The sequence below is a fragment of the Varanus komodoensis genome, unplaced genomic scaffold, assembly GCF_004798865.1.
Source record: "Varanus komodoensis strain SLA01 unplaced genomic scaffold, ASM479886v1 scaffold32, whole genome shotgun sequence".
NCBI classification, from domain to species: domain Eukaryota; kingdom Metazoa; phylum Chordata; class Lepidosauria; order Squamata; family Varanidae; genus Varanus; species Varanus komodoensis.
The window spans coordinates 3718709-3740836 of NW_025335798.1; the positions used below are offsets into that span (position 1 = coordinate 3718709).

Genomic DNA, 22128 nt, shown 5'->3' on the forward strand with positions numbered 1-22128 from the left:
GACCCGAGGCAAAATTTTGCCAAAATTTCTGTTCACAACCCGATTTAGTTGTGAACTGAGGCATTCGTGAGCCGAGGTACCACTGTATTTTTTCCTCCCTTTCCCATAATAGCAAAACATGAGGTCATCGCATGATACTGATTGGTGGGAGATTCAGGAGGGATAACAGGAAGGATTTCTTCACACAGTGTATAGGTGAACTACTTTCACAAGATGTAGTGCTGGCCAACACTTTGGATGGCTTTAAAAGGGAATTGGACAAATCCCTGAAGACTTTCAATGGCTACTAATCCTGATGGCTATATGCCACCTGCAAATCAGAAGCAGTGTGCCCATGTATACTAGTTGCTGGGAAAAATAGCCAGGATGGTGTTGTTGTACCCATGTCCTGTGTGTGGGTTTCCCACAGGCAGCTGTTTGGCCATTGTGTGAACAGAGTGCTCAGCTAGATGGATCTTGCTTCAATACAGCACAGCCCTTCTGAGGTTCATGCACATAGTGTCTTTTGGTTCATTTGATAGGAATTGGCCGGGTCTAAGCTGGTGGCGGTATATAGGGAGTTCATTGTTTTGATTAGCAATTTGCTGGCAGAAGTTACTGTGGGGCTTGGAAGGTGGTTTGGCCTTCATGAAATGGCTCCAAGGGGGGCCATTGCTGCTGTGAAAATGAAATCCTTCAAGGCTCTCTTTCCTGACTCAAGCAGCCAGATTACTGCACAGTGTGCGTGACACTATACATACAGTTGCTGATGCACTCAGCTAGCATTCCAGGGAGCACCAACCCACAATGCACAGGGCCTGTTTTTTCCAGTTGTCAATAGGAGGCAGCTTTGTCCGTGCAGAGGTAGATTCCTAGCCATGGACCCTGCAATTCTGTTCTAAAGAGAATCTTCGTACCATGTTATTGGAAGTGACTTGGCACGTACTCCTGGGTCACACACCAATCTGTACTGAGTCAGAGAAAGAAGAGGAGGAGACACTGGGAGCCTGGGAATTTGAGGCTTCAGACTTTGAGATGGGAGAAGTGGAGGAACTAATCTCAAGGCCACTCACTCCAGGTGCAGAGACAAGCTCTGAGAATAGCCAAGAAGTAAAACTATCAGGAAGGGGCATGGAAGAGGAATTTGCAGAGCCAGATGAAGCTGGTATGACTTGACCCCATGACACGGCATTGGGAGAGGAGGACTAGCCAACTAGAGGTAGAGGAGTGATTTACAGAGAAAAGGCATGCTCACTTCCAAACATACCCTCCCAGAGAGATGGGCCTCAGACATATTCTACGGGAGGGTTCTTGGAAGTAGTTGCTAGTTTGGGTTCAGCAAGCCACTCTGTGCATGCTCAGAGATTCATCCTGTGGTTATTGAGTTTCTTGAGTATACTTTTGTGAATAAAGAATTTTTCCAAAGGAATAGTCTGTTGCCTTGAATGTGCACGGGGCGGGGCGGGGCGGGGGGACCCAGCCTGTAATAGATGTCAACAAATGCCTGGCTGGATCAATTTGCATTTATCTCTACCTGTGCCCTTCTGCTGATATCCTCCAGTGTGTCTCTGGTCTTCCTTTTGCCCTCAGTCCTGCATCTCATTGCATTCTTCACAAATCATTGAGCAAATGTTGGCATGATCCTGCTTTCATGCTTTTCTTTGGCAGCTGATGGGCTGACAAAGAACACTTAGGAGGTATGAAATGCTTGTGGATGAATTGCCAGGAGCAATTATGGTTCCATTTCTGTGTCAAGATTTCCCTCCCAAGGGAAACATTGTACTGCTGGATCCCTTTCTGTGAAGGGTTTGTGAACCACTGAACAGGTGCTAAAAATAGATCCAGGGCTTAATGTGCCCGGAGGCAGAAAAGCTGAGTTACACTGTTGAAGGGAAAGTCAGATTCCTGCCTGCCACCAGCTTCTCACTTCTAGCCACCCTCTTATCTGCTATCACTTCCGTTATGACTTTGAGTGCCGTGGCGACTAGCTGTGCAAGTACTGTGGAAACCCATTGGATGGTGTTCATGACATCACCAGTAATGAGGGACAGTACTCCATTTTGTGTCCCTTTATAAAGGCCTGGGTTTTCAGCACAAAGAGATGTTCAATGTTCTTATTGTGTCATACAAATAGAGTTGCGTAAGGAAAGGAAGTGGTGAACACAAGTGAAGCTGCCTTGTACTGCAACATCCACATCCTTTCATGGACCCTTTTCTCCTCCCCCAGCCCCACCACCCAAATCAATTTTTGGAAGGCCCTGTGCTTCTCTTCTCCAGTGCACATTCTCTCCTTCCCACAGACGCTTGCCGATTTACTATTAAAGGAGGGAAACAAATATTGATACAATATGCTGATGTGACTTTCCTGTGTTTGATATCAGATGAATTTGACATGATTTCACAGGCACATGTTCCCTACCCTGTCTGACAGTGATCAGATACGAGTCCTGTGAGAATTACATCGGAAAATTCAGATAAGATATACCTTGTGGGTACACAGGCCCTCACTTCTGAGAAAGGAACGTGTATCACTTGTTATAGACTTCCTTGCTCTCAGTCCTTGCAGCTGCCTTGTACTCTTCTGTGCAGTCAAATGTTTCAGTGGTTTCATTCTCTTTCTGTAACCCTTGCAGTAAGCTGAGGGGAGCGTGGGCACCTGTTCCTTGAAACTATATTGAAATGACCAAGTCCACATGCTCTGTAGATTTTTTTAACTTAATGTTTTAATCTGTGGGAATCTTGCTTAGTGATTCTCGACCTTTGACCTGGCTGAGACTGGCTTCTACAGCAGTTTCTCTGGTCTTTTATGGTTTTTTTTTTTTTTAAATTACATTTTGGTGAGGCATGTGTAACTGCTTTCTGTTTGGAGCACCATTCTACCAAATGTATCACCTTCCAACTCCCCTTGTTCTAAAAGACATGTCAGCAAGGTGCTTAGGGGGCAGGCAGTCTACAATTCCTCTTGAACCAGTCTTGGCTTGAAAACTAGCTGCATAACTATTGTCAGCTGTGCCACTGCCAAATGGACTTAACAGAGCCTTTAGTCCAGCTTTCTTTAAGCTGGTAACTTCCAGAAGTGTTGTACTACACTTCCCATCATTCCTAGCTAGCTGAAATATGGGAAATGCAGTGCCACCCATCTGGGTGGCCACCAGCTTAGGGGAAGAATGCTTTCGGTATTTGGTTTGGTTTTGTTTTTGTACTGACCAAGTCTTTTGCTTTGTTACATACCTCAAAGATTCAGTAATAAGTAGAGTTTTGTATGAGTCTTCAAGATGTCAGGGGGCATCATCACTCCCCAAAGAATATCCTGTAGACTTTGATTGCTTTCTGTCCCTGCATCCTTCCTGAGTTCTAAACATTCTCTCCACACACACCATAAAACAAAAATGCATCAGGAAGCAAATAGGTGGTTTGGTGCAGCTTCCTCAATGGCATGTGGGTGGGGTGCTTTGGCCACATAAGAATCAGCACTCCCTGCTAAGAATCCTTAACAGAGAGAGTGATAACCATTTGACATCCAATGCCTTTTGAACATTTAATAATACAATGCAGGGAAGGAGAAAATGAAGTGGCACATTATAAATGCAAAGTATTAAGCAGAAACAACGATCTGGCTAGCTAAGCACCAGGGTGGGTATGTGCTGGCCGTGCTAGATTCCCAGAGTTTGAGGTTTGTGAGACCACCTTATGCTGCCAATGCTATAAAATGCCAGCAGTGGCTCTTTGTTTGGTTAAACCTTGTCTTGATTAAAGGGCTTTATTTTAATTTACAATTAAATTAAATTGAATTAAATTAAATTACTTGATTAAAGTAAACCGGTATATGGAAGTGTTTGTTCATGGGCATGGTCTGATTCACCTCACTGTCTTTCTCTCAGGTATAATCTCTACGCCCACACCCGGCTGGGCTACCTGTTCTACAAGCGTCAGGTGAGGAAAGCACGGGAGCGATATCCCCAAGGACACTCCATTCCCCAGCCTGTGGAGTTCACTGGTGAGCACTGGTGGAGTTTAGTCATTTCTCCACTGAGCTTCTGATGCACTGCATCTTCTGAGTATTTCTTTTCATTAAACACAAGGCAATATATTTTGGTTATGATGTGGATTTTAGCTTCCCAAGTATTTTCCCATTTTTTCCTTTTCTTTTTTTTCCTTCTTTGCAAGGGACATGAATAAGTTTCAGCTTTCACAAGTGGCATCTTTTTGATCAGTTAAAATGGTTGGAGGTTCAAGTCGGGCCTGTCTGATGGGTTGCATTTTTTTCTAATTTCAGCCTTTTTATGGCCATATGAGTAATTTTTTAATCTCACTTGCACTGTTGCACAAATGAACTTGTTTATTAACACTGCCCCATCCCAGTCTCCATCCCCAATCTTCAAAAATGTTCACTACTTTGAACTATATTCTTTTTTGATTTGTGTTTACATCTTTGTGTGCTTTTGCTTTCATTTGTTTTCTGAGCAGAGGGCCTCTTATATATACAAGGGGGGAACCGCCCCCCCCCCAAAAAACCTCCAGGAATTATCTTCTGGAGGGTGGGCCCTTGTTTTACAGGCTTTCTCCGCTGGGTGAGTGTTGTAGGAACCCATCTACATCATGTACCCAGCTGGGTTGTTGCGAGAGGCTGCATTCAGCTTCAGTGAGGGTTTTTTTGGAGACTCTTTCAACGGGTTTGCCTATTCGTGATGGCTGATTTACATGAGCAATGTACGGCAGTGAAATTTTGTTCGGCTGAATGTTCAGCAGTTTTTGACCAAAAATGGCATGACCCTTCTGCCCCACCCTCCCTATTCACCCGATCTTGTCCCATGCAACTTTTTCTTGTTTCCCTGGATGAAAAAGGTCCTCAAAGGGAAATGTTTTGCTGATGTGGAAGAGATGAAACAAAAAATGGCAGAAGCACTAAAAGGCATCAAAATTAGTGCAGTCAAAACCTGTTTTGAGCAGTGGAAAAAAGTCTCAATAGGTGCATTGCATCAAACAGAGGGTATTTTGAAGGTGACTGAAGTTTGAACATGTAAAAATAAATACATTATTTTAAAATAAATTAATGAATACCTGTTTTTTGAGGCTTCCCTCATATAGGAACCCTTGGGGATCACTCCTGTGTTCCCATGGCTGGCATTCCAAGGGCCATATGATGGAGCAGACTTCCCTCTCCACCCATGAAGGGGGGAGGTCTGTGGGTAGACAGGGAAATCCACCCTCTGTGCTGCAGGTGCTGAATCCTCTGCTGCTCTTGGTGCTGCACTCGTAATATTATTACTAGTGTTTTCTGTATTTCTTGTTTGTTTATAATATTTATCCCCCACCTTTTGTCCTGCAAAGATTCCAAGGTGGTTTATATAATCCTCCACTACTCTATATTATCTTTGCAACATCCTGTGAGGTACGTAACACTGAGAATCTGTAATTGGCCTGAAGTCATTCAGTGAGCTTCATGGCCAAGGTGGGGACTAGAAATCCAGATGTTCAGCACTCCAACAATGGTGCCACCCTGTCTCTTGTTTGACCTCCAATCAAATTATCAAGGGAAAGCATCACTAATACTATAAAGACCGCTGTATCCATCATGTTGACTTTCCTGTTCTTTCCTTTCTCTGTGTCTGTGCCATCCCAGGAGTGAAGATTTTGCCCATCCCTGTCCTGTCAAATAACTACAGCTACCTCATTATAGATACCAGCTCAAACTGTGCCGCGGCTGTGGACCCCTCTGACCCTCTGGCTGTGCAGGTGAGAAAAACTGTGCAGGGGACCACTTCCATTGTCCCTCCCAAGTCAGGACCACTTCCATTGTCCTTCCTTCCTTCTTTATTTATTTATTTATTAAAACATTTTTATGCCGCCCCATTCGCCGAAGCCTCGGGGCGGCTCACATCACATTCTTGCATTCTGCAAATATCCCTGGTAAATATCCCTGCAAATATCCCTGCAAATTACCACGCCTGGTAATGTGGCATACCACCCTGAAAAGTCAAAAATGGTTCTTTCCCCAAAATGCCTTCAGCATTTCTAACAAGCCTTCCCATCTGGGCATCATCCAGATGTTTTGTACCATTGGCCCCAGATGGCATGGACAGTAGTCAGTGCTGGGAGTTCTAATCCAAAACATCTGGAGGGCATCAGCTTAGGAAGGCTTGGACAAAACCATAGCCATGAAGGAATAGATTCTCTTCCTTGTCTATTCTAGATTCTTTGTGCTCCCGTGAGAATTCACAGTATGTGAGTAAGCTTATTAAACTAATGTGTAGAACTGACAAGTAGTTCACTGGCATGAGCAGAAGGCAGACTGGGATGTACTGGTAGATATGCAGGTGATGTGAAGTAGATCTCCAATTCCCAACTATTTAACAACAGCAACAAGATGACACTCCCTGCTCCCCTGCCCAAAATGCTACTGTTGGAATGAAGTAATCTAAAGTGTGTGTGGTTGGCATTCAGGAATTACATGGAAAGATGGTGGACTCAGAACAAATTATTGGCCTCAGAAGTCCTTCATTCTAAGTGTATTTCTTTTGCATCAGGCTCTGTTGGGTCAAAGGCACAGTTGATCCTAACCTTGAATAACTGCCTACTTCAAAGGCTGGAAAACGGTGGCTTTCCAGATACTTTGGACTCCAGTGCCCATCACTTCCAGTCAGCATGGCGGATGTTTGGGGATGTTAAGAGCTGGGGTTCACAGGTTCCCTGCTCCTGGCTTGCATTCCTAGAGGGAATAACACAGCATGAACAGCAGGCAGGAAGCAGCAAGGCATTGGACTGCTTTGGATGAAGGAGACTTGCGTGCACTGCAGGGCAGAGGACCAGGAGACGAAAGCATCCCTTGTGCTACTGGAAGGATCTGGTCCTGGCCTAGAATCAGCCACTAATTCAGGGATTAGGAAGGAGAAGTGTTTGGATTTCTTGTGATCTCTATATGGTAGCTGTGTAGGCTTGCATAAGGGAAGGCCTGGAGAGAACATGGCCCATACAGCTCCTTTTCCAAATATATAGTTGACATGGTATACTGAATCCTGTTTGTTCTCATTTTGGCCTGCCATCACCAGCAGAGAACATAATAAGTATTCTTGCTTGCTGCTTTCAGTAATCTTTGTCAGGGGATTTAAATCTGTGGTTAGCCTCGCCTCTTCTCCGCCAGCCTGCCATGTACTTGGAAGGCTATGGACTCTGCCCCCCGGCAGATGGAGAGGAAAGCAATCTGTTCAATAGGAGCTGAGCACGGCCAAGGTCATCCCAAGGTTAGAGCCGCAGCCTCACGTGATGAACACCATCCCTCCTGCTTGAGGCTTGTTTCATTTTCCTCTTCAAAGGCTCCTGCCTGCCTGCCTGGCGCTTCCTGTTAGGCTCAAGATACAGCTGCGTATTTCATTTAGCTGCCATCCATAAGGGCATGTGGGGTGGCCGGATGAGACAGCCAAGCTGAAGACCTAAGTGGGTAAAAGGTCAGGTATCACGATTTAGAGGGGGGTGGTGGCTGTAAATAATTCCTGCACATACCCTTCAGACCAGGGGCTTCCTTTCTGGGGGTTTGTCTAGGTCAGCCTTTTCCCAATAGAATTTCTTTCAGGCTGCAAGCAAAGACATCTGCCAGCATGGCCAGTAAACTGGGATGGTTGGTTGCATCCCCCCAAGGAGCAACTTCGTAGCTTTGAGGTGCTCCTTGATCCATCTTTGTCACTTGAAGCTCAGCTGACCTCAGTGGCTTGGAGCGCTTTCTACCAGGTTTGGCTGGTGGCCAAGCTGCAGCCCTATCTGCAGGATAGCCTGGCTTCAGTAATATATGCTCTGGTAATTTCTAGATTGGATTACTGCAATGCATTCTACATGGGGCTGCCTTTGAAGGTGGTTCAGAAGCTGCAGCTGATGCAGAACGTGGCAACCAGAGTAATAGCTAGGACTCACAGGTCTGAACACATAAAACCATTTCTGTTCCACTTGCATTGGCTGCCTCTGTGCTTCCAGGCCCAATTCAAGGCGATGGTGTTAACCTATAAAGCCTTACATGGCTTAGGACCACAATACTTGCTGGAGAGCCTCTCCCAGCCATGACCCACTCAGATGTTACACTCAACCTCTGGAGCCTTTCTCCAAGTGCCACCACTGAAGGAAGCACAGAGGGTGGCAACAAGGTCGAGGGCTTTTTCTGTGGTGGCCCCCGTTTATGGAGCAACTGTGTTTCAGCTGACACTGTATCTGTCATCTTTTTAGCTCCAGGTTAAGACAGCTTTCTTTTCCAAGGCCTTTAAAGACTTGCTTGGCCTGAAGGGGTTACCCATTCCCAGTGTTTCTGCAGAGTCTCTGTTACTGTCTTTTTAAGCTATTTCAAACTTTTGAACTTTTCGCTGTTTCTTATTGCATTTTTGGTCTGTTTTTATGGATTGTTATAAACAGTCCAGAGAGCTTTGGCTGTGGAGCAGTATAGAAATAAAAATTATCATTAATATTAACAATGATGGTAGTGAAAGTTGCAGTTCAGATTTAACATCTGGAGGGCACCACATTGGGGAAAGCCAGCTTAGCACTGTCCTGATTTACATTGGGACCATCCGAGTGAATCCCAATGAAGTAACATCTTTGTGCTGCAGCAACAGCTAAAAATGTGCCTATGCTTGCAAAAAATGCCACAAAAACAAACCAAGAAACACCCTTGGTAACCCCTAAGGGACACTTGACCGCATCCTCTAAGCATGTGTGGGGAGGATGCGGCCTGCCAGGTGTTGGTGTGCTGCAAGCCCAGGCCCCCCTTAGTGCTAACCAGTACAGCCAATGGTGAGGGCAGATGGGAATCCAAACATGTCCAGAGGGCCGCAAGGTGCCCATCCCTCTTCTGCAGGAGGCGGTTGTATTCACGAGCCAACCACAAGGAGCTCTGCGGCTCCAATTCCAGTAACCTCTACATAACTGGATAAAAGTGACTATAGGATAGATCTGTAGGGAAGGTGGTGCTTCCTGGTGGCTGAAGGCCTAGCATGGTCTTGAGCATTAGATCTGACACACAGACTCTCTAGAAGGCATTTATTTTTTTCATTTTTATACTACCCAATAGCTGAATCTCTTGGGCGGTTAACAGGAGGAAGGAGGCAAGTCAAGAATGGTGGCACAGAGGAAATGCCTGTACTGCCTGGAGACGGAGAGGCAGTCATTTGTGCTTCTGGGCACAATGGAGCAATGCCCAGTTTAAATTTGCCAATACTGCCATGCCCCATCAATAAATGTAGTCCTTTTCTTCTCCTTGTCTAAGCTCAACTGCCCATTATTCTCAGCACTGGAGTAGATTCAGCTTTGAGTCATATATGTTGGCTGTGTTGCTCTCTTTCTCCTAGCATACAGGGGCTTGGGACATGCCAAGGCATCAGAGGAGTCATGTAAATCTCAGTACATAGGAATGGGGCAATTGTCAGACTTGATTTCATTTAGATTCTGGAGTGGGTGTTTTAACACTTGTAAGTTTGTTTTGCATCAAATTGCTATCACCTTTTGTCCTGTGAAGTGTTCTATGTATTTTCATGCCACATTTTAAAAACCCACCATTTTTGCTAGCATAGTTTTGCAAACGCATTCATTTTCCAAACAGCTTGCCGATGAATAAGGTGCTTCGTTCATGCGCTGTCTGAAATGAATATATTTTTATGCATATTTTTGGAAAGCAGCGCATTTTTGTGTGCAGGCTTATCTTACGAGCTTCATCATGAGCTTTGGACATGTTCAGATTTAGAAGGCAAACATCACAGATCATATCTAAAGGAGCCTCTATGGGACAGGTTTTGCCCCCAAAAGAAAATAAGGGTAAGACTGAGAGAAGGAGGATTATGTAATCTGCCCCCGAATCCCTTGAAGGAAGATACACATATAATAAATCAATAAATAGGGATCACTTGCTTTGCCTGTCTCAGTCAATCCATCTGTGCTGTGATCCTGTTTGCTGAGTGCCAGCCTTCCACAGTTGTTGCCTTCCAGATGTTTGGGGCTTCAACTCGGTCAACCCCAGCTCACATGGCTGATGGTCAGGAATGCTGAAGTTATAGTTCAAAAGATTCAGAGGGCACCAAGTTGGGGAAGGCAAATGTATCTCCTAAAACCCCCTGTGTCCTTGCTGTACAATCAGCCACTGTTCCTGCAGTGGGGCAGAGGAGAAGCAGAAAGCAGGTAAACTGGAAGCTTCCTGTGTTCGAGGCTAGCCTGCTCTTACTGGGATGCTACAGGACAGGACTCCTATAAACCTTTCTTTCTCTTGCTTTGCAGTCAGCCATTGAGAAAGAGGGGGTGACCCTGGAAGCCATCCTGTGCACTCACAAGCACTGGTAAGGGGAAGCCCCCCCCCTTCCCTTGATGACCTCCAGACAAGAGGGCGAGAAGGCCCCAGATGTTGCGTGCTGAGCAAATTCTTTCTGGCCTTGGTTAGCAAGAGAAGTCAGCAAAAGGGGGGTGGGAGAGGGGGAAATCGATTCCATTGGGCTTGCATAGTCTGAATCTCCTGTGGCCCAGAATGGGAGTCGGGAGGGCATTGGCCTGTCTGGTCTACTTTGGGAATAAGCCTCTGGCTCTGGGTGCTGAAGTCAGAAAGGCAAGGGGGGGATGGGTAAGGGAGACGAGCTGTCCGTGGCCCCACTGCTAATGCGCCTCCTCTTGCAGGGATCACAGCGGGGGTAATGCAGCCCTGAGGCGGCAGCACAGCTCCTGCAGAGTGTATGGCAGCAGCCATGATGACATCCCTGAACTGACAGAGTGAGTGACCTTTTGGTGCTGCCCTGCTGAGTCCAGGACGGAAAGGCTCATCACCCACCCACCCAATTAGGCCAGAACTGTCCAGGAAACTGCTAACAAGCCTGCCTCCAACAGCCTGCTGCACTGTGGCAGGGAAGCGGGTGAAGCACACAGCGGTTGCCTGTCATTCCTGAGCCTCTAAGGCAAACGTAGATGTTTGTGTGCCCATGGGAAGTATTTGGACAGGGAAGCATCCCTGCACTTCCTCCATATCCTGAATGCTATTGAGACCTTCTGGGCTGGCTACATGTTACTCCTCCTCTGTGATTGTGACCTCAGTGTTATGTTATGTTCTAGTCCCCTCTCAGACAAGGAGACCATTGCAGTCGGATGCTTGACCTTCAAGGCCCTCTTCACGCCTGGACACACAGTGGGGCACATGGTTTATGTGCTGGATGGGAAGCCTTTTGAAGGGCCAGCCTCGCTTTTCTCAGGAGACCTCCTCTTCCTTTCTGGCTGTGGTGAGTCATAACCTGAGCAGGGTGTGGAGAGTGAGAAAGAAAGCTTTTTGTTTCTAGGGTAACTTCTGCTTCCCACCATTGGAGAGTAAAATACAAACCTGCCTCCTGTAGCCACTTGGGGGTAGTAGCTGAAGTGCAGAACTTGTGCTCCCCGGATGCAGTGTTTCCTTTTACCATCTGCATGTAAAACTCCCCCACCCTAGTGCACCCCCTGCCCATCCTTACTCATGCACAGCACTCACACACGCAGGTTTTACAGTGTGGGGCTTGCCAGGCAGGAGGAACCTGCAGCTTGCTTTCCACCCCAAGCATCCTGACCCAGTTACTGGTCTGTCAGGTGTTGCCTGGGAACCTCTAGGGAGGAACAGATGCTCTAGGAATGGGCTGCTTGGTTCCTGCCCGACTAACCCAATTCCTAGAGCATCCCAAAGGTCACATGTTTTGTATTCTTGCCTTATTGCCTCCTTTTTCATTGCTGAATCAACTCCTTGATCCTCCTCTCCAGGTCGTATATTTGAAGGGACACCAGAAACCATGCTGGCCTCGCTAGACATGACAGCAGACCTTCCTGAAGATACACTGCTTTGGCCAGGTGGACACTTCTCACAGCTTTGACCCTCTTTATGTTCCATCCCTCCCCTGACTGTCAGGTGCAAGAACTGGCCCACTCCTGCGTTATAACAGAAGAGGAGGAACACAAGGGGTGTCTGAGTGAAGCCCCCAGGAGAGAGTCTGCTGGGCTCAGGGGTGCCTGGTGGGAATGTCTAGCAGTAGTTCCCTACCTAGGAAGCGGCCTTATGCCAGACAGGCCTTTGGTCCTGTATTAGCAGCTTTGGCAGGCAGCAACTCTCCAAGGTGTCAGATGGCAATGTTTGCACCCGCCTCCCTCAAGATGCCAGGGACTGCCCCAGGACCTTCTGTCGGCAAGTCAGGTGCTCTAATGCTGAGCTGTGACCCTTCCACATAGCTACAGCTCCTATCATCCCCAGCTATCATGGCCAGTGCTGAAAGATTCTGGAAGTTGTAGGAATATCACTGAAGACCCAAGGCTGGCAAGTTTCTGTGTGTGCTGTTTTCCCCGCCCCGCCCTTTCTCTCTCCCCATCCTCCCCTCAGCCCAGTTGGAATCACAGCACTGAGCTTAAATTGTGTGTGTTGTCAGGTGCATTGAATGCAGTTGTGATTTTGCTATAAAAGAGTTGGAGGCAGCCCCAAGGGCTTCTGTATATGCAGTGCAGCTGTGGCCCTGATATTGACTATTTCAGAAGGCTTGGGTTTCCATGAAGGAAGCTATGCATGAAACCTAGAGGGAGACAGCTCTACAGGGAATGAAAGCAGGTGTAAATTGGGACGTAGCTGGGCTGATAGAGAGAACTTGCAGAACATTTGCCGCTTCTTCAGCACAGCTGCTCTTGATCATCCTTGTCCTCTTTCTAGGGCACGAATATGCTTTAGAGTGCCTAATGTTTGCAAGCCTTCTGGAGCAGAGTAACCCTTTCCTGGAGGAGAAGCTACAGCGGGTGAACCAACAGCGAGCTGAGAAGAGAAGCACGGTGAGGGCGCTGTGTATGTTTCTGTGTGCACATGTGTCCCTCTGTGTATTTTGAGATCGGCCCTTGCCACTCAGTACTCAGAACTGGAAGAGGGTGTGGGGAGTTGGTGCAGCTTTGACTATTTAGATCAGGGGTCTCAAACTCGCGGGCCAATTGCCGGGATGGGTGGGGCACGGAGGAGGGGCCCTGCGGCCTTCAAAGCGCCAGTGGCGCCTGGGCCGGCCTCCGGGAGCGATGTGGGATGAGCGGCCCACCACCACCGCTTGATGCAGCCCAGTCTCACCCAGACTCTACTTCCAGCGGCCCCCAGGTAAGTTGAGTTTGAGACCCCTGATTTAGATGAATGCCAGCTTCAACTAGCTTTGTCTGTTTCTCTCTCTTCCCTTTGGCTTCCAATGCAGCACGTGTGCATGTCTATTCTCTCCACTCCTCAAAGCCCCGCTTTGGGCATTCAGCCTTCTTCCACTGCAGGTGCCATGGCATTCACCCAGGAGCAACTTCCTGGCTTTTTCTCCTGTCTGGAAACACCTGTCTGGCGAGTTTCCTGCAGCCTGCGCTTTCCTCCAGCCATCTGTTTCTGGTTGGGATTTGAAAGTGGTGCAACACCTATTGAGAAATGTTCCGGGTTGGCCGTCTGAGGAGGGGGAGGATGGGACCTGTTGTCGGGACAAGAGGAAACCTCTTGTCTGCAAGACCCGCAGCAGGCTTGTACGCAGGCCCTTGTCATCTTGGTTGCTTGTAGTGCAGTTTTGCTTGTGACATGTTAATAGCTTGTGTTACAAGGATCGTCAGAGCTATTGGATGTGTGTCCTGGTGCTGGAGGCCGAGGCCTTGCTTGTCCCCAGCCATATTGTGATCTGCAGACTGCTTTCTGGCAATCAGCCAAAGCAGGGCTTCTCTGCAGTGAAATCTCCCTTATAGTCACCTGCCCATTGTTACTGGAGAAGCACAACTGTGGCTCGTTAAGGTGCCTGTTTAAAGACCTACGCCTTTCCCCAAAGCCTCCCCTGAATGATTGTGTTACTCAGCTAGCTAGTTTGTTGCTGTTAGTTATGCTTTTAAATACTTGAAGCATTTTAACTGGTAAGTGTTTGCATGTATGATGTATTTCAGTTCTTCATTCTGTGAACTGCTTTGAGAGATTTTTAGATACTGTAAGCAGGATATAATGTGATTAACGAAATAACCTTTAAGTTGGCCAGGTGAGCCCCAGTCACATGCATGTGCATGCACGCATGTAGCTCCACCCACATTTCTGGGAGGAGCGTCCCAGCCTCAGCCACTCCCATTCCTGCCCTAGTCCCCTCCCCTTTCTTGCTCCCTGTCCCTGTAAGAGCTCCCCGCTTTTTCATCAGTTTGCTTCCCCCTTCAAGATAGCCAGCCATCTCAGAGGCCATAGAGGTGTCCGAAGCCCCGCTCTGCAGTCCGTGGGCACTGCTGTGCTCTCAGAAGTGGCACTCTGGATTGCAGTCTCCCTGCCCTGCCCTCTTGCAGCTATTGTGGCACTGGCTGCTTCCTGGACGGCAGATGGGAGGGTGTTCTGGTAGACGGGGAGAGAAGAGAGAGGATTGAGAAATCCTATGGCCTTTGCAGCCCCAGCCCAGCCCCCACCAGCATGTCCCCACTGACAGGCTCAAAGGGCCATCTAGAGTTTAAACATTTACAAGGGGGCCAGAGAGGTGAAAGTCACCTTGGTCACTCTGCTTGTCCTGTTGTCTGCAGCCTGGCAGGGCATTGGATATGCAGAAGATTGGAGGTTTCCCCCTAAGGGAAGTGCAATCCTGAGTCACTTTTAACCCGTTTCCACTGCAAAGCATTGACTAGTGCAACAAGCCCTCACCTGCTATACCTCTGTCCATCCGTTTTAATCTCCCCTGCCTTTGACATCCAATTCATAAGAGTCAGCGAGGCCAGATGAAAAGTTGGAGGAAGTCAGATCTGCTCTGTAAGCCAAAGTTCTGCCCCTCCCATTGTTCCCACCCCAGGTTCACAGGAAAGCAGCAAGCTAATCATAGTACCATTTTAATATTTAACTGATTAAACTGTATTTTAAGCTTTTGTACATTTTGGAATGTTTCGATTGTGCAAGTTGTTTTATGCTGTGACCTTCCTTTAGTCCCAGTGACTGGGAATAGGCAGAATATAGGTAAATACCATCATCATCCTCACCGTGCAGTTACCAGAGTAAGCTGCCCATTGCTTGCTGATCGCAATATGCCTCGTCTCCATCTCTGTTCCTTCAGTGTCCTTCCACCATTGGTGAAGAGAAACAGTACAATCCTTTCCTGCGGACCCACTGCCAGGCAGTGCAAGAAGCCGTGGGCCTACAACGGCAAAGGGACGAGAACTGGGACATCTTTCGGGCCCGGGTCCTGAAGGAGGTGCGACTGCGGAAGGACGCCTACAAAGCAAACTTGTAGCCTGGGTGGTGTGCTGCTGGAGCAGGATGTACTTCTGTGCAGGGGGCTAAGCAGAGCCTCCTCGAGGAGGAGTGTGGTCCCCAAATGGGCTCTGCCCCCCTGAGGAGAGATCTCCTGGGGTACCGATCTTTCCCATCACATGGGGTGAATGGTGGAATGAAGGGCCAGGCTCTTTGCTGGAGCCCATCTTCTCCCTTCCGGAAAACCTGTTGTTGTTATTGCTGCTTACCCATGCAACAGGAAGGGCAGGGCCTGCAGCCTTTGAGTAAAGGAGTTATGGATTTTCTTGCATTGGTTAGTGGCTGCTTTGAGCCCTTCTGTTTTGCAGCCCACTGCTCTGTAGGGAAGAGGGAGAGAGCAGCAGAGGGCAATGCTCAGAAGAGATGCTGAAATACGCATCATCATTTTCAGAACATGTATTTTATTTTGGGTATGCCTGCCTATTCTGAGCTCATGGGGAATCTCCTGGATCCTCTTACATTATAAGCACAATTGCAATACTTTATCCAGTTGTCCAATTAACTGGTGCACATTTGTCAGAACAGAAGTCCTGTTTGGTCTTCCAGCATATCTAAAGGAGCCATTGCCTTCCATCTTCCTGCACCCCAATACTTCCTCTTGGACAGCTGAGCATCTTTCAAGACCACCTACATCAAAGGAGAATGATATCCTCTGGCACTACATTTTAAGTAATGCTCCTCTTTTGACGCCTGTTAACACTGCTTTCTTTTAAGAACTCTGCAATTGAGCTAATTGGTGTATTCCTAGCAGTGAAGCCAAGTATGGATTTGTGGCCCTGATCCCAAAAGCCAGTTTTCCAATTCTGTGGGTCTTCCATCAGGCACTTTCCCAGCTGCCCATCGAAGCACAAATTCTTTTGGGAATGCATCAAGGCCAGATCGAGAATGCCTCTCCTTCCCACAGAAGCAGGGGGATGGAGCTCAGGGAGGCATGCTTCCTCCTGCCTCTGCAAACATCTCGCCCGAGAAGGGACCCATGGTTTCCTTTCAGTGCTGTCACATGCACATCGCTTGCTGGAGAGGTCGTAAATCAACACTGTGAGGGTGTTTTAACGGAAGCTTTATCCACCATAGTGTGACCATATGGTTGGTGCTTGCATAATGTATACAAGTTTGGTTCCTATTACCCTCTAGCGTCTGTTAATTGAGAAGCACAGCACAGGGCCAATTTCAGCAGAGGCTGAAAAAGCAACCTTTTACGTCATCTGAGAGTTTGGAAAATGCAATGGGAAAAAGCACTATACAGTTTTATTGCTCTGCATCTGTTTTTTATTTTGATTGTGTATTTTTGGCATAATTTACATTTCTGAGTATCCTCCATCTTTGACACTGTAAGTGTCCGATTTTACTAAGACTTATAACACTTTTAAGATATATTTCCTGTAAAATAAGAATAGGTTTGCTGTTTGAATTTGCACTTTCCATTCTGTCAAAAACAGGCTTTGTGGCATAAGAAAACAAAACTGAAAATGAAGGCTTCTGATGCTGCTTATACTTTGTTAAAAATGAAGTAGTTGGGAAATTGTTTGCTTTTTTGGAAATCCTCTCTAAGTTCAGTCATCACATTAAACAATACCCTCTTTGTGATCTGAAATGGGCACACCTACACCAGCTTAGCTCTGCAGGAAGCAAGATAAAGTGGGAGGGGCTGAAGTCCAGCCACTGAGTCCATGGCTTTTGGAACTGAATCCATGCCACTTACAAAGAACTAAGGCACTTTGCTTCTCAGTAAATGTGCATAGGGTTCTATTATTAAAACATCAAAGCTGAATGTTGGTGGGAGAAACTGGTGCCAGCAGAAGGTCAAGCATAGCAACAGGCCCTGCTTGACGCCTTCTGTCTCATTGCAATATGAAATGGAAATCAAGATTCTAGAGATCTTTGATGAGGTGCCCAATTGCCCCTAGTGCAAACAATAAGCACAGGATTGCTCTGTCTTTGCCCTGTGCTTGGCCATAGTAGAGCAAAAGTGGACTGCCTTTTTTCAACCTGAGAATCAGATTGCTACCCAGGGGCATCCCTGGGGTCACAGGCCAGCAGTGAAAGAATAGGTGGGGTATCTCACTCATGCCACCACCTTTCATTCACGTGCATATCCTTCCCATCCTGTGGGTCACCTAGGAGGTGGTGGTAAGGATTTCTTAGCTCCTTTTCTTAGTGGCGACTACGAAAAAGCTCTTATCTTTGTCCAGCTACTCTTCAGAGATAAGAGCATGCCCTCTGTGGAAAAGGAGCAAGGCCGCCTTCACTAGAAAGACGTTAGTGAGGCCAAACCGGGAACCCCACGTTTGTGTGCCTGCTGTAGGAGCTACTGCCACTGCCTTAGTGTCATCTGTTGGTGAACTGGGCTTACAGCCAAAGCATGTGCATGTTTACTCAAATTTAAGAGCCATAGAGTTCAAGAGTGCCTCCTCCCATGTTCTAGGACTGCAGCCTTGATTTGCTGTTAGAACTCTTTTTGGAAGAAGATGCTAACGAGCACCACAAAGTCATTTTTCTAGAAGGGGAGAAACAGAAACCTGCTTTAGTGTGTGTGGATCTTCTTGCTTTTACAAGTGTGGGTTGATAAACTAGCTCACCCTACCTTATGCATGCCGGAAGGCCTGTGAATTTGGCTTTAACATCATTTGATCTGTTCTCTTAGCAGTTGACGTGGCCAAAGTTGCTTTTCCTCTCTCAGGTCCACCCAAAGCCTCTGCTGCCTTGGCCATAGCATGGAACCCTATTTAAGGGATCATTTAATGCTTCTATACCAATTTTTCTGAAGGTTTCCAGAAATGGAAAGGAAACATGACATAGAATGGATCTAGAGGTTTCTCCCCCTCCCCTCTTTCTCTTTCTCTTTTACAGCCTCTAGGGGAGGTAGATATCCAAATGTTTTAGATTTCAACTTTCAGTATAGTCAGAAGTCAGGAATGCTGAAGTCCAAAATATCTGGAGATCTATTTTCTGCTTAGGACAGAGTTCAAGAGCAACATGAAAGAAAAATGTTCTCCCAGTGCTTTTTCATACAGCTTTGAACAAGTTAATGGACTTCTTGTGAATTTCTGTTTGGTTTCTTTAGACATGCTCCTGGTATGCATTTTCAGCATACCAGGAGCAATCTAGCTGTGTGTACTGGGGGTAGGGAATCAGTGTTGTAGATGACAAACCCTGACCCATGCTGGTTGGGGTTGATGGGAGCTATAGTCCAAAACAGTAAGAGGACACCATGTTGCCTGCCCCAGAGATAGGCAAATTTGGGATTTGGTATGCTTTACCTGGGTTTTCTTGAAATTAGTTAACTGTGAGCCACTCAGGACACTTTAGGCAGGCAGGGAATGGGGGTGATTGTGTTTTGTTATGTGCTGAAAGGAAGACAGTGTGTTTGAGCACCTAATTTATGGGTTAGGGCTTAAATTTTTGTGGTGCACACTGTGGATTTTGTTTGGATTTTAAACTCCCAATAAATTGATCGTGGGTGTTTTCCTTGAATTTTAAATGGTTTGCCTGCTTTCTGGAAAAAGATAGCTTTTGAAATGCTACCATGGAGATAGCCAAATGTGTAGGAGCTGGCAGGAAACCCTATCTGCACATCCACCAGTGCCTTTTCCTCAGCTTTCCCCAACCAGGTTTCCTGTGGGTGTGTCAGACCGGGCATCGTTCCTATTCAGCATGGCCTTTGGCTAGCAATATTAGATGGCTCAGTCTGGGCACGGCTGGAGGGCACCACATTGGGGAAGGTGGCTTTGGGATTAAAGGGCTCACCCACAACTTGCTAAAAGGTGCACCGCACATCCCAGCCTCTTTTCACCATGGAAAGTCTCTTTCCTCCCTCCCAAAGTGTTCCAAAGAGAAGTGCACTGAAAGGCATAGATGTTGGGAGAGAAGCGATTGTGTTGTGTGCTGTTCATGTTTCCCTGCAGGTAACTTCAAGAGATGCGTGTAACATGATAGCACACCAGTGACACACCCAGCATTCTGCCTGCCCGTGCCATTCCCCCAGACCGCCCAGTTCTGTTTTCTTCCTCCTGAAACAGCAGGAGTGCCAACTTCAGGAAAGGTGGCTGCATCTCCACGGATGCAGCCTAGTGGCCATGGCAATAATCTGCAGGGAGGGGATCTGCTTCTTTACAAGGCCAGTCCCACGTGCAGCAATGTCGAATGGGCCTGTTTTTCCTGGATTGTACCATTTTACTATGCAGGGGAAGGAACCATCTCTCTGTATCTGTACATGGCTCTCTGTATCTGGAAAATGAGCCCACCAGGCAGATAGCTGATTTAAATCCTCCGTGTCCATGACACCTCAGATTTCTGTGTGCAGAGGTTTAAAAAAGCAAACCATGGTGAAGCATTTATTTAGAGTTGGCTGGCTACTGCCTCTGGTATTTCTCACCGCCTTCTGTGCTTCCTACCTGCTTGATCATTCCCATCTCCTACCTCCAGGCTGAGAAGGGCCGTGAAGCCAGTACATTCTTAGCATCCACTGTCAACTTCTGCTTGGATAGTTCAGTGATCCCCTTCCAGATGGGAGATGCATCTCTTTACAGTTTCTCCTTCTATAAGCCCCTGAGGACTGTAAGAAAAAAGAGCTCTCCCTGGAGCTTTTTCAAAAGGGCTAGTGAATTGGCCAGGCACAAACATCAACAATGGTATGGATTTCACTGTAGGGGACAGCAAAGGTGACTTCACAGGACAGGTTTTATGAAGATACATTGATTCTCATAGATTACATTTTAATTGGTACTAATAAAAGTATTGCCTGACTGGATTTTAGATTCTATACTGATTTTTGGCTAATGGTTGATTTATGTTTATCTTCACCACAACCTTTGAAGTTAGGCTTGCCCATTTTCTGCCAGGACTTCTTTAAGTTTATGTATAGTTGAAACAAAAGTTTTTTGCCAGTATGGGAAATGCCTGGAAATATTTCACACTGAATGTATCTCCAGTCATTCAACTATTAAGTGCTCAGGAGCCTTGTAATAACAGCTGGCAACCATAAAGATAAACTAGGAATATCCATTTACTCAGATCTGCCTGTGCAAAGAAGATAAGAACTTGCATTCATCTGCATAGCTACTTCTGCCACCCCTGATATCAGAAACAGAAGGAATTTGCGAAGACTTCTGTGTCTTCAGCAACTGTGTGCGAGAAGCTTTTTCAGTCACTAAATATGAAGGCATCTCTGCTGGAATCCTTTTCAGCAACTGTTAAGGTTACAGCATTTGCAGGCTGATCCTGGTAATTTTGGGCACTCGGGGCCATTGTCTAGATTTCTCCACCACCCTTGTAGTAGGTGCCTCTTCTCTTGATTTAATTTCTGCAATTTATGCCGGGGAACAGGCTATCTTTTTTCATACTTCAATAATACAGCTTCTCAAGGGACCCATTAGCTCTCTAACTGAACTTGAAATTGTTAACAAAAAGTATCCTTAAAGATATTCGTGGGAGAGGCTGCCGCCTTGTGGAGGCTACTTGTCTCTACTGTCTTGGAAACTGATCAGATTAAATGAGTCAGCACCACAGAGGAAAAGACTTCAGAGGAAGGGTTAACACACCTTTTCCTGTTCAAGAGCTTGAAGCTCCTGTTTTAATTTTAAACTGGTCCCCAGGATTCATCTTTTCTCCTATATAAGCACAGCATATTGAGAACTCAAGGTAGGGAAAGCAGAGCCAGAGTTTCCCTCTGTGCTCACATTATGTTGCTACCTGCTGCTCAATTTACCATTATGCTGTAAGAAATCAAGAAAATCAGCTTATATACACCAAATGTTTAGATTAACTTAGACAGCATTGCTGAATATGTACCAAAAGCAGTAATAATGCAAGTTCATATATGACTTGTTTGAACAACTCGTTTGGTGTGCAGTTTACTTCTTGGAACTCTCGGCATATATAGGGTGCAATTCTATGCAAGTGTAAACAGAAAAAGTCTTTTTTCTGCCTATATTTGCAAATGGCTGCATATGCTGTGCTGCTTAGTGGCTTGGCTGCTAACCAGGAATATTGATTAATGGGCTAAGACTGCAAACCCAACTCTGCATGCCAAGCTGTAGGCTCAGGCTAGTATTCTGCACAGGATGGTATATTTAAAGAAGGCTGCAAGGGTAAGAGTAAGGAAAACAGTGGTTCTGGTAGGTGGTGGTAAGAAACAGCCTGAATAAGTTGTTAAGGTGCTTTGTTGCATTTGAGGGACTCATGTACTATTGACACTACATCACTTTTTATCTTCCCTGCACTACTTTCATGTTTGTAAATAAAGCAAGATCATAAAAACTGAACAAATATTTGATATTCTTCCCTCCACCCCAAGAAAATTGAACATGAATACTCAGACATTTCTTACTCTTTGCAGAAATTGATAGAACTTACTCATTCAGGGACAAACCACATATGATATAGAAGATAAATAGGATCTCCTATGAGTTTTTGTATAAGATCAAAACAGCTGGATCAGAGGACTGCCCCCCCAAGCTGTTGTCAGAATCCCGGAATCTCAATTTGAGAAGAGGAAATAAAACTCGGGGTCATAGGAAAGATCAATCGTTATGAACCTCCACGTCTTTATTGGCTATCCCAGGTTCCCGCGGTTGACTCACGATAATGCATTACCGGGCTAGCAGAGATGAACTCGCTGCAAAGCTTTAATTCATCTACCAGCAGTTTTTATACTCTCAGTCACGTACACCCGTACAGAGCCATTAAGGACAGAATGCCTGTATTACAATAAAGTTTGGTGATCAGCATATGGAGAAAAGATACAGGAATGTCAGTCAACCATACAGACAATAAGATTGCACTATCTCACAAGGCGATTTTTGACGTATCAGTGGAGTAATTTCCAGAGGCATGGAGCCATCTCCGGGTCTACTTAGATATGTAAATTTGGGCTATCCTAAATTCTTGTATTGCATTCAGGAGGTCTGAGACCCTGAGTAAAGTATAAC

The 22128-nt window shown here is 46.4% G+C and overlaps 1 protein-coding gene across 3 annotated transcripts in view; it reads left to right on the forward strand.

Annotated features, from left to right (window-relative positions):
- LOC123027329 (probable hydrolase PNKD) overlaps positions 1–18680 on the forward strand; it is a 39309-nt gene extending 20629 nt beyond the window's left edge. For all 3 annotated transcript variants that reach the window (XM_044438018.1, XM_044438020.1, XM_044438019.1), the window contains exons 2-9: positions 3861–3976; positions 5603–5715; positions 10225–10283; positions 10615–10707; positions 11044–11207; positions 11713–11799; positions 12644–12759; positions 15003–18680. In XM_044438018.1, the coding sequence (XP_044293953.1) occupies positions 3861–3976; positions 5603–5715; positions 10225–10283; positions 10615–10707; positions 11044–11207; positions 11713–11799; positions 12644–12759; positions 15003–15179 (925 nt within the window). In that variant the 3' untranslated portion in view covers positions 15180–18680. The remainder of the gene's footprint in view (positions 1–3860; positions 3977–5602; positions 5716–10224; positions 10284–10614; positions 10708–11043; positions 11208–11712; positions 11800–12643; positions 12760–15002) is intronic.
- Positions 18681–22128: the final 3448 nt, after the last annotated feature.